The sequence below is a fragment of the Berghia stephanieae genome, chromosome 4, assembly GCF_034508935.2.
Source record: "Berghia stephanieae isolate SIO BIC M18660-M18661 chromosome 4, UCSD_Bste_1.3, whole genome shotgun sequence".
NCBI classification, from domain to species: Eukaryota; Metazoa; Mollusca; class Gastropoda; order Nudibranchia; family Aeolidiidae; genus Berghia; species Berghia stephanieae.
This window is the reverse complement of record NC_088363.1, coordinates 59,704,659-59,717,662: the sequence shown is the minus strand read 5'-3', so window position 1 is coordinate 59,717,662 and position 13,004 is coordinate 59,704,659. Positions and strand designations below refer to the sequence as shown.

General features: G+C 34.2%; 1 protein-coding gene across 1 annotated transcript in view; it reads right to left on the bottom strand.

The window, feature by feature from the left end:
• The window catches only part of LOC144970929 (heat shock 70 kDa protein 4-like), a 28,339-nt gene that overhangs the window by 13,949 nt on the left and 1,386 nt on the right, over window positions 1-13,004 (bottom strand). Inside the window, exons 2-9 of the mRNA XM_078911117.1 lie at window positions 9,045-9,193; window positions 7,207-7,411; window positions 6,322-6,444; window positions 5,868-5,967; window positions 4,430-4,563; window positions 2,954-3,198; window positions 1,292-1,368; window positions 107-258 (exon numbers count right to left, since the gene is read on the bottom strand). Of these exons, the coding sequence (XP_078767243.1) occupies window positions 107-258; window positions 1,292-1,368; window positions 2,954-3,198; window positions 4,430-4,563; window positions 5,868-5,967; window positions 6,322-6,444; window positions 7,207-7,411; window positions 9,045-9,151 (1,143 nt within the window). The 5' untranslated portion in view covers window positions 9,152-9,193. The remainder of the gene's footprint in view (window positions 1-106; window positions 259-1,291; window positions 1,369-2,953; window positions 3,199-4,429; window positions 4,564-5,867; window positions 5,968-6,321; window positions 6,445-7,206; window positions 7,412-9,044; window positions 9,194-13,004) is intronic.

Here is a 13,004-nt window from a genome sequence, read left to right as displayed (position 1 = left end):
TAAAATGGAACAAATTGGTTCAATTCCCATTAATGATGAGCATTACTGAATTTTTGTTTAAGCAAGAAAAGAAATATATCTAGCCTTAGCTATTCCGTTTACCAACCTGCAAAGCACAGCCTCTGGCCACAGCTTCATCAGCATTGAGAGTTGTACTGGATTCTTTCCCAAATACTTTTTCTACCATCTGCTTGAAAGCTGGTACACGAGATGAACCACCAACTATCTCAACAGAGTGAATATCAGACACCTTGAGGTCTGTGGAAATAAGAAAAAAAATATGGCATATCCAGGAGCTGTAACAGGATTTCATTTACATAAGAATATTTCTTTTTTTAATTAATGAAAATTTCAAACCTAATTTTCCCTTAGAAACCTTATCCCTTACTTTCTCTTAATTCATAAATACCTCTGATGGGTATATTTTGGCTCAAGTAAATGTAGAAAGCTCAGTATTGTAAAACACTCAGCTATATCAATTGAATGCAATCAACATATAAGACCACATAACAGTTGCATTATAAAGATTTACTGGTCAAATAAAGAGTAATTGAGTGTAATGCTTTTCTTTGTTTATAAGGGTTTTACAAGGATTGATTGCAACAAATTTAGGTCATTTCAGCGCCCAGTAAAAAGGAAGCAAGTGGGATAGTCAAGAGAGTTATAGATTTACAATTAAAAGCACACGAGAAAAAGTAAGACAAAGGGGAAGGGTTCAAATAGGGAACAGATGTCGATTCCAAGAGCACACTATCAGTGTACTTAGTTTGAGATCACCTATAGATCTCATCCAAACACAAGCACAGGTTCTTACTAAGAGGAATACACTCAAATGTTTACAAACTATTATATATTTAAAACAAAACAAAAAATGAAACAGTACATAACATAACATAACATGTGGTATAGGGCAAAATAGGATAAGATCTCTTGAATGCCCTTAATATTAATTAGTAATGCCATAAATCTATTGATTAAATATTACAATAATGATACACGTGGTAAAGATAGTATTTCAACTTAAATGTACTCATGTACATAACAGAGAGATGATTTACAAGGAAAAATATACCATCTTCCAAAACTATAACTATACATTTGACTATTTCCCTCCCAGTCAAGGACCCCAGCCAGGGCTAGGAGAAAACTAAGTAACCACATTCCAAGACAAAGAAAGAAAGCAACTTGGAAAACAGATATAGGGAATAGAAGACAGTGTGACCTGCTGCCCACCATGGGAGGTCGAAGACCTCACTCAGTGATGAGTGTAAGACATGTATATACTACTTACGGGCATTATCAAGCACAGCCTTCAGAGTGTCTTGGATTCTCTGGAAGAAGGGGGCTGCCAGCTCCTCAAAACGCTCTCTAATGAGAACAAAATAGAATAAAAGGGATTTTGAAAAAACTATATCTGACCTAAAAATAAGTTTTATATTTGCATTCTTAACATTAAAAAAAAAAAAAAATGAAGGGAAAGGGGAATTTTCTAAACAAAACCCCTTTGTTTAAATTCAGTCCATTGTGATATTTTCATTATGGTGATTGGAATACTAAAAGATATTTATCAAATAAAAATAGAACCTGATCCTGAAAATTTTGATTAATTGATCTGGTTATTTACAACTTAGAACATGTCCTCAAGCTACATACAAAAGTTTGGGTTTTTTTCCCAGAAACTCTTTGGCTAATTATCACTTACAAAGGAAACGGGAATTAATGATAAAGAAATATACACACATTACCAGTGTCATTCTCTGACCGTGTAACTGGAAAAATATATTTTATTTGTTCCTTTCTAGCCAATAATGTTCAGAGCACCTTTCTGGTAATTCCCTACTAATTTTGGAAGCCTAGGTGAACTATAAAAAGCACTTGTTGACACATGACAGACATTGCTTTGAATCAAGAATGCTGTTTTTGTCCATGTTGTGAATTTTGTCAAAACCAGCAGTGCTGCCATCCCTAGCCCGTGTAAATGTGAACAATGGAGAGCCAAAATGAGTAAGATTTTGAAAAAATGCGTACAATTCTGCAAAAACGATAATTAGCGCTAAATCTGAAAATGGGCGATTAGACCATACTAGCAATAATATAATCAATATTTAAATTAATGAATAAGCTTACACTTAACAGATGATAAATAGTATCACCTTCCAGATCCGTGTATGAATCTGATATGACTTAGTCAGATAATACTATATTGAACTCATTTCATGAACTTCTGGGTCAAGAAACAGATATAGTGTTTAAGGACACCAAAAAAGTGTATGAATGCTTAAATAATAGAAATGTAATTATGCGTACAATCCTCAGCAGAAAGTGTACAATGAATGAAAACGCGTAAAAATAAGCATTTTTTACGCAAGGTTGGCACCACTAAACCAGTTCAGGCCTTCATCTTCCCCCTGAAAAAATAGTCTGAAAATCGGTGAGACGTTGGGTCCGGGTCCAGGGGACAACACCTCCTGAAGTCGAAGCTTTTCCAATATAACATGAGCAAAGATCCCCATTTCCCGGAATATTTTCTTAGAAATTTACCAATTCAATAGGCTGTGAAACAAAATGAAAAAGAATTTTAATATTATTTTTTTTCCCCGTGGAGTGAAATTGCTGGAAATGCCGGTAAATTTACAGGCCTGCCAGTTATTTTATATATATTATATATATATATATATATATATATATATATATATATATATATATATATATATATATATATATATATATATATATATTATATATATATATATATATATATATATATATATATTATATCATATATATATATTATTATATATATATATACACACACTAAAATAATTTGTAAATAAAATTATCGTTTTCCTGATCAGTTTAAGTTCGGTTTAACACTTTAATCTCTCAATGCAAGGCTCATCATATCAAACAAGATGTAAAGCTAGGTAAGACAAGCAGAGAGTCCCTTCCTTACCTGGTCATGGATCCATGGACATCTTTATCGTCCATAAAACATTCTATATTTACAGGAATTGGTTGAACATTGGCACTCATCAACTTCTTCAGCTTCTCACACTCATTGTTCAGACGTATGTATGCCTTGGGTTTTGTTTTAGCATCCACTTTATATTTCTTTTTGAACTCCTCAGACATTGCATCTACAATCACTTCATCAAAATTACGACCCCCAAGACCTGGATCAAATGATGTTGCTAAAACCTGAGTGAGAGGAAACAAAACATCATGTAAGATAAAATTCCCTTTATTCATCCCCAAGAAGAAAGTTTAGAGTCTACTCCAAGGGAAGACTGGAATAACCAAGGCGTCAGCCGCAGTGCAGCGCTGCAAAGTGAACTAAGGTGAGATGACTTGCTTAAGGCCACATAGCGCGGCAGGTGATCGAACTCGGTACCCTTTGGGTAGGAAGCAATGACCGTACCGCTGAGCCATGCTGTCCCTTGATAGATGAAATAGATTATAGATAGATGATAAGCAAATAAAATATTTAACATTGACTTCCCTACCTACTTCAGCACAATATAAGAGTTCATATGTGAGATGAGGTAAAGGAGTCTAAGGTGGAATCTTCACACAATTTGAAAATTTGATGCACGATTAATTCTAACCATACTGTAAAACCTCCTTCACTTTCAGCATAATATTCTTTTGACTGGCCGGTTTTAATTGGAGTATATCAACAAAATTAACTCCTGGAATCCAATTTACAAATAAAACCCCCAAATAGATAGGAATTCCCACCATTGCAAAATATGCTGACATTTCGTGTTACTAGAACAAACAAGATTTCCCTTCTCATTCTGTTAGATCTTGGCGAAGCATTTGACCCCACTGACCAATCAGTATTGATTTCTATACCTGGTGATGTTCAAACGTGGTTCGAATCATATACTGGCAAAAAACATCAACCCAAATTAATGGCCTCCATTCTAATTCACATTCATTAATAACATAACTAATCCTCTAATAAGATTAGTTATAAAAGCACACTAAGGCTCTGCACTTTTTACCCCTTTTACTCCTTGGAAGTGACATTGGGTCAGCTGCTATGAAATTTATAATAATAACAATTTTTACGATCTCTAACAAGTAGACAATTTGCCTCCTTAGTTGTAAAGTAGATGTTAAAATAGTTGATTATAGAGGATAAGCTCGAAATCATTTTTTAAAAAAAATATTTAAAAAACAAAATAATTATTTTATGTGATCCTAAACTAAATTTGATAAGACATCATCAACATCTTTGAAAAAAGAAAAAGTTCTCTTTTGGAAACAGCAATAAATCTGGGACTGTAACTAATGGAAAAGATCAATTACTTTTTGCAATGATAAAAAAAGTACTATAATGTACACTTTAAAAAGAGGTCAAATTTGTAATGAGTGAACACATTCATGTTTTTGAGATATTGTTACAACATGAGTCAACACCCACCTTTAGTTTCCCTTTGTGGAAAGCACAGGCAGAGACTTGTAATGAGGTATAACCGAAATCAACAAAGACAACATTCCTTGGCTTCTCTGGTTCAGCTGGCAGATCAGACTTGTAAATACCATAAGCAAGTGCAACTGAAAAGCAAACAAATATATTTCAAAATATTTGAAATCAAAATTAGTATTTTTGTTCATTTTAAAGCCTTCAAATATCATTATGGTTAAATACTACACATTTGCTTTCTAGCCAAGTCAGAAGAAATAAAGATACAATTTACTCCGCTGAATGTGTCTTCATCAAATTACTTTTTACTTTTCCTCAATGTTTATTGGTAATAAACATTATTTCTGAAAAACACTGAAACTGTTGAAAGAACAAGGGATGAGAACCAATCATTAAATTTTTTTAATTCACCGTACTCACATTCTCAAAAATATAATAGAAAAAAAAAAAGAAAAAAAAAAAGAAAAGAAAAGAAAAAAATCCAGGAATCCATATCTTGAATAAGAAAATAAAAATCTGCTTACTGATTATAAAGTAACCTATGGGGGTCTTGATCACAAGTAAATTCCCTTCCCTCACAAGAAAAAGGATTTGTACTGATCCCGGGTTTATGTTTTTTTTTTTGTTTTTAAGGGTTTTACGGCACTTGCAACACATTAAGGTCATATCAGCGCCAGTAAAAAGGAAGAAAATGGGATAGTAAAAAGTTCTAGAATTACAATAAAGCATCCAAGAAAAGGGAAGACAAAGGGGAATTGGTTCAAATAAGAGACAGGTGTAGATTCCCAAAGCACTCTATCAAAGTACTTAGTTTGAGATCACTAAAAGTCTCATCCAGACACAAGCACAGGTCCCCGCTGAGAGGAACACACTCAAATGTTTTACAAATCATATATAATATTAAGAAAGCATAATACAGTGCATAACAGAGAGATGATTTCAAATGAAAAAAATATCATCTCCCAAAACTAACTATACATTCGACTGTTTCCCTCTCAGCCAGGGCATCTGGCCAGGATCAGGTCAAAACCAAGTAATCTCATTCCAAGACAAAGACAGAAAGCGTGTTGGAAAACAGATATAAGGGGATCGAAGACACAGGATGTACTATGGGAGATCAGGAACCCCACCCAGAGATCCCGGGTTTAGTCCAGATTTTTTTTCTCACCCTCCAAACCATCCAGCACTGATTGGATAGCAGTGTCTGCTAGATCTGACAGTAACTTCTTTGTGACAGTCCAGCTATCTATCCAATCGTCTGTTTAAGTTTAATGCTACAGAAACCATAAAAAACTACAGCTCCATAGGACCAATAGCTTTAAAGGTCAACTTTTAAAAGTCACCCAAAGACAAACCGTGAAATCCTTACCTAAACCTGTTTAAAAGAAAACCAAAACAGCTATTTAAGAGTGATAATCTTAACCAATTTGCCTACCTGCAGTTGTATCATTTAAGATTCTTAAACAGTTCAGACCAGACAGCTGGCAGGCATCGTACAGAGCTCTCCTTTCTGCATCTGTATAGAAAGAAGGAACCTGTGGAAAGGGGTAAAAGGTAGTTGGATTAAACAATTTTAATATGAAAAAAGCACACAAAAACAAACAAACAAACAAACACACCAAAAAAAATATTTAAAAAAATAATTATATTTCACAATCATTATTAAATCATTAACAATATGATATAGTTATAGTTATAATGAAGTATTAAAAATTGTGGAGGAACCCAACAATAAAACATCTGGGCATAAGTCATGGAAAATAAAATAAAAATATAAAGAGACATAACTCATCAAAAAATAATGAAGTATTATTAATTGTGGAACCAAACAATATAGTCATGGAAATTACTCTGCTAAGATTACAAACACATGGGGAGCTATAACTCACCGAAATGACAACGTCAACAACCTTTTGCTTTAGATTTGACTCAGCTATGAATTTGAGTTTGTTAAGAAGCATTCCAGTCAATTGAGAAGGACTGAAGTCTTGTTCACTTCCCATGTACGACAGCTGAAAAGAAATCAGAATGTAAGAGCTTTTTCTTTTTGCTCAAGGAATATTGGGAGAGAGAGAGAGAGAGAGAGAGAGAGAGAGAGAGAGAGAGAGAGAGAGAGAGAGAGAGAGAGAGAGAGAAAGAGAGACAGACAGAGAGAGAGGGAGAGAGAGAGAAAGAGAGACAGACACAGAGAGAGAAAGAGAGACAGACACACAGAGAGAGAGAGAGAGAGAGAGAGAGAGAGAGAGAGAGAGAGAGAGAGAAAGAGAGACAGATAGAGAGAGAGGGAGAGAGAGAGAGAAAGAGACAGACACAGAGAGAGAAAGAGAGACAGACACACAGAGAGAGAGAGAGAGAGAGAGAGAGAGAGAGAGAGAGAGAGAGAGAGAGAGAGAGAGAGAAAGAGAGAGCTTGTGTCAAATAATGGCCTTTAACCCAGGTAGCTGAAATTTTACATTTTATGATCACGTTTTTTTTTTTATAGGTACCCGAGTAACATCAAATTCTAAGGATTTCTTACTTCAAGGTTCTTATATTAATTAGTTATTGGATTTTAAATTTTAAAAATTTTAATTAAAAATTGTACAAACTTCAAATGTGCATTTTTAGAAAAAAGTTTTCTTTAAAATACAAACAATATCAATGGAATAGTCTACTGACAGCAGTGTTACACACTAAAGAAATGAGGAAATACTCCGAATTGAGGGGCTACATGCTAGTTTTGGACTTCTTAGGCCATTCATCTTTATGATAACTTTCTTCAGTAGTAAACCTACCTTAAAAACGACATTTCCATTGCTGTCTTGAGTAACATTGTTTGGTCTAAAATTGCGATGAAGTTCTGACTGCACAACTGTATCATTGTATTTCCTTCCTAAAACTCTCTTAAAGCCACATACAGTGTTTTTGAAATTTGTCACCGCTTGTTGCTTGGCAGCTGCACCAATTGCTCTGTTTTTCTCTCCCATAGAAACATAGGACCTTTGCAATAAAAAAAGAAAAGTATTATCAAGGACATGTTGAATAAACAGAGGATATTAGAAGTATTTACAAAATCATACAATTCCTACCACAAAAACCAAAAATAACCTATTGTAAACATTAAATTAAAACAGAAAATAGTGGTCTTCTTCAATCATATGACTGTATCCTCTGAAACAAAAACTGCAATTTTTGGCTAGGAAGATCATAACTTTGGTCTCTGTGACATAAAAAGAAATTCGAAATAATAATCAATAGATGATAGAGTACACCCAATCATATGATTTAAAATGAACACAGAAATAAATCCCTAGAAAAAGAAATATGATAACAAAATCAGCAAATCCATGAAAGTAACTGATAGTTCAACTCAATTATAGTAGTTGTAGTACAGATGTTCGCAATTAGGTTTTCTTGTTTTATTTTGAAAAATGCTAAATTGGTTAAGTACCCTCTTTTCAAACAGTCATAATTTTGTAAATCATGAACCTAGGAACTTGCAAAAATCTAGAAATTAAAAGAAAATTTCTGGTCAGGTATCTTTTGTGTCAGAAACTGTCTGTCCAAAATTAGATTTTCACAACAACTGATATCCATTACAAAAGTCGATGATATAGAGCGATTGTGCCCTCAGTAACAAAAGGTACAGATGTTGTATGGGTTGTGTTTTTCTATTTTTGATATATTTGCTAATCTCCGTCATCACTCAACAGATTGCATTGAAAATTTCTTTTATCTGGAAAGGATAATGCTTGTTCTTCAACTTAAACTCAAATCAGAATTCTAAGCAGCCAAAGATAATCATGACTGTGAGTGCGGTGAGGACAGATGGACATGCTTAAACTTTCATTTTGATCTTATCTATTTTTCGGTAAAATTCCATTTGGCCATTATCATTGATGCTCGTGATATATTCAGGCAGACAGGGAATTCCATATTCAGATGGTGCTTGGGAAAAACGAGTTGAGAGGAGCATTAACTCGTAACTGTGGAACCTATTAAGAGTTTTATTTGGTTTGGAATTGGGATCGGTGTCAGTCCCTGATGGGCCGTAAATAGGACCCGAGCTTTTTGGATTGTGCATCTTTCATGTAATGATGACCAGTTTAGACTTTTGCACATGTCACTGACGCTGTGATAATTTATATTATCATCATTCATACTTATCTACACCTATTTCAGTCAATTTTTTGCCTTAACTCATTATTTGATATAATTTTGCTTCCAGCAACATATAAATAAAAAAAAAATTCAATTAATCACTTCTTTGATCCTAATATTACATTACAACCAGTAATGGCCCACTTTTTTTAAAAAGTGTTGATAAAGATAAACCTGGTATCAATTTAAATTTAGTAATGTGACAGTGATGGATGAATGGAGATTTGATCAGTTTTTGGTTTTGGCCTTTCTAGTTATGGTTTCAAAATATCAGTAGTTCGGAGAATCACCTATAGAGTTATCCCTTATTATCTACCAATAATTTGTGAACATTACATTTGGTTACCTAAAACACCTGTCAAGGATCTGCAAAGTGTAAGATGAGGACAATACCATTATCTGTAGCTTCATCAATGAGAAAAAAATATAACAATTCCTTTTAAAACAACTAAATTGATATTTAGATACTTACGGGGTGCATCTGTCACTGTATTCATTTGCCACAGTTTCAATTCCACCAGCACGAGCAACAGCGATATAGCTGGAATAGGTACCCAGATCAATTCCAACCACAGACATGATTCAGCAGTGGTGAGATCTACAAATAGTCCAGACCTGAAACTGAAATTAACGAGATTCTTCAAATCCTTTGTGGCTTTAACTTTGAAGAAAAAAACTGTATGTTGGATAGTCGATAGAAATAATGTGATAATTCCAAAATGATTTTTAACTTTGATAAGAATTAATCTAGTTATCTCAGAATCTGTCCAAAAAAAACCCCCAAAAAACTGGACACGTTTTATAAATACTATGAATGCTGCAAGGTAGCTTTATCATATCTAAATCTATAAAATGTCAGTTTTAGACAAATCACAAAACTCAAAATGGTGATGGTGGTGGTGGTGATAGTAGAAGTAGTAGTATTTTGTTTTGTTTGTTTGTTGCTTTAGGTCTCTTCCAACACAATTGAGGTTATATGAGAGACCGCTGAAACAAAAAAACAAGCAATCTAACAAAAATAGTACAAATGTAAATCAAAATCATAACCTAAAGATATCATAAGCTAAATTATAAATAACCAAGAACAAACAGGCAGAAGATTTACAGAAGAAAAAAAATATCCCCTGTCAAAAATACAATCACAAACCAAAGAAGCAGGATAGTCTAGTAAAGAGAAGAAGAAACGACATCACTATCGGATCGTACACCCATGCGAACATCATAGGTATACGATTCAAGGGTGATGCTCCCATCCAACCACCCGCGAAGTAGTAGTAGGTAGTAGTAGTAGTAGTAGTAGTAGTAGTAGTAGTAGTAGTAGTAGTAGTAGTAGTAGTAGTAGTAGTCTGAAGCAGACATGTGTAAACAGCAATGTTTAAATGACAACAAAAACAACGCAGACTAATGATAAAAAACCAAAAAAAACAACTACTATCAATTCCCTGCCATATCGTTAGAATGAACAAAACACCAATAATATTGACAGCAGAAAAGATTTTTTTTTCCAAGACGAGTTAAAATCATATCTACACAAAAATTACTGTTGTTTTCGGATTCAAACTTCAGATTCAGCAGAAAATACAAACAGAAGAACAGAGTGACAAATCCCTGCCAGGTACAAATAATTCCTGATATATAAAATAGTAAGATTTCCTTTGTTTTCAAAGGAAAATATATACTCTAGACCTGTAAATGAGCTCAATAAAAATTGATTGACACAGACTGAAACTCTTCGTATCCTTCATATCCTATCAGAAAAATCCAAAGAATCGAGATGAATAGTAAACAGCAAGCAAAACGATGGCAGAAACTAATTTTTTTTTGTTTGTTGCTTTAGGTCTCTTCCAACACAATTGAGGTTATATGAGAGACCGCTGAAACAAAAAAAACAAGCAATCTAACAAAAATAGTACAAATGTCAATCAAAATCATAACCTAAAGATATAAGCTAAATTATAAATAACCAAGAACAAACAGGCAGAGGATTTACAGGAAAAAAAATATCCCCTGTCAAAAATACAATCACAAACCAAAGAAGCAGGATAGGCTAGTAAAGAGAAGAAGAAACGACATCACTATCGGATCGTACACCCATGCGAACATCATAGGTATATGATTCAAGGGTGATGCTCCCATCCAACCACCCGCCAGAAACTAATTTACGTGGGAATTAATTAGGCTACTTACAATTAGGTACCCACATCAGTGAAGAAACGGTCAACCAGTTTGTTTACAACGTGAGGCAATCGAGATGTGCTTGTAGAAATCATATAACTTTCAATTTGAATGTATCTTCATAACGCACTTCTGGCATTCACATTAAACTTTTTAATACTTTTAGGTTCTGCCAAGTAAATGTGGTCAAATTTGGCTTAGACGAAACAGTGAAATTTATCACTCAACAGCACAGTTAAAATTGGCTACCATTGGGATCACGACAGGTTTGGAAAGTGAAAAGATAATTTCACGAAGGCTGTGTGAAAATACACTGGGGTGTGTTCAGACACGGCAATTCTAAGAAGCGTCGCATAGCCGTGGCAATATATCCATCGTAAATATAAACGTCCCTTGAGCTATGCGTAGCGCTTTGGAACATTCCTATTTACTTCACGGTTATTCGAATACGATTCATGAAATTCTTTCTGTGTTCTTAAAAATATTTGAATTTGACGAATTGACTGATTTCAGTTAATTGACTGAGAATTTACAGGTCTAATACTCACAGAAGAAAGCTTAGGTCTGGAAAAAATGCATCGTCGCGAAAGAAACAAGATATGCACCTTCAAAAACAATTTAGACAGGCAACACCAGCATAAAACTACCCAACTATATAACCAAAAAACAGACTAACAAGAGGACACGACAACAAACTATCAATTCAAACATCAAGAACAGACACCTGCCTTTCTTTCCCTCTCTGCCATTCGTTTATGGAATGAAAGCCCTCGGGCCTCAGGAGTTGATAGAAACTAAAAACAATACAGAATTTGAAAGGGTCTTGGAAATGTGGAAAAAATTCCAAAAAAATTAAATGATCACAGCGTTGTATTTTAAATGGAAGTGCCAATTGCCAAGGAGCGAGTCCATGATAGTTGACAGTTCATCAAATGCCAAGGATTGGAACTCTTCAGCTGTATGCGATGACTTCAGTCGAGCCTCGATTTGCGAACATACGAATCTCAAATCCTGTCACTTTCTTCCAAATCTTTCATTCCTTGTCAAACATTGTCGATTGGTTTGAGCCTACGCTCATTGGTAGTTGCTTTTAATTTTTATAAAAGTCTTTTCATGAATTCCAAGACGAGTTAAAATCAAATCAAAATAAAAATTACTGTTGTTTTAGGATTCAGCGGAATAAACAGGACGAAGTGGCAAATCCCTGCCCAATAGATTAAAAATATAAGTAGGATTTCCTTTGTTTTAAAGGAAAATATACTGCACATCGTCATAACAAGGAACAATTCACGGAAATATTTGTGCAACAAGACGTGGCAGTAAATAGTTGACAGGAAAGAAGATCTGTGAGAAAAAATATGAGAGAGAGAGAGAGAGAGAGAGAGAGAGAGAGAGAGAGAGAGAGAGAGAGAGAGAGAGAGAGAGAGAGAGAGAGAGAGAGAGAGAGAGAGAGAGAGAGGGGAGAAAATGAAACAAGAGTCATTTTATCGTAGTGTTTTTATGCATCTCCGTTGACGGTGTATCTTAACGGATCGTTTTTATACACCTCCGTCACGCATGCGAATCCCACCCAATTTCATCAGCGATATAGTGTTTCTGTATTTGGACATGGCGAAAGTTATATTGTAACATCTATAGGATGTTTTTGTTAATAGATTTATATAAAAATAATAATAAAATAAAAATCAAAATATAAAACCAGAAAATAGAAGTTGCATTGAAAAAGGTAAAATAATGTTTTAGAAAAACCTTATTAAATATGATGAACAGTCAGGTGGCTCCGTAGCGCATTGGACAAGCTGTCAGACTCTAACCTTGAAAGTACCGGGTTCGATTCAAATTGTAGACATGTTTTTGTTGTATTTTTTTTTATGTACCTGGTTTTTGTTTGCTTTTGATTTGTTTTTTGTTTTTTCAAAAACTTTTTACGTTTTTAAAAAACTTCGATTTTAATTTTCTAAAATTATATATTAATTTGGGATCAGTATCTGTGTGCCATGTTTCTAAACTACAATCTAAAACTATTTAAACCTCATGGACGTTTGCAGCAACATTTTCATTAATTTACCATTACCACCGACGGAGGTGCATAAAAATGGTGCGTTTTTGTACACCTCCAACGGCCACCTCATATTATTTACGTAGTGTTTTTATGCACCTCCGTTGACGGTGTATCTTAACGGATTGTTTTTATACACCTCCGTCACGCATGCGCATTCCACCCAATTTCATTAGCGATATTGTGTTTCTTCATTTG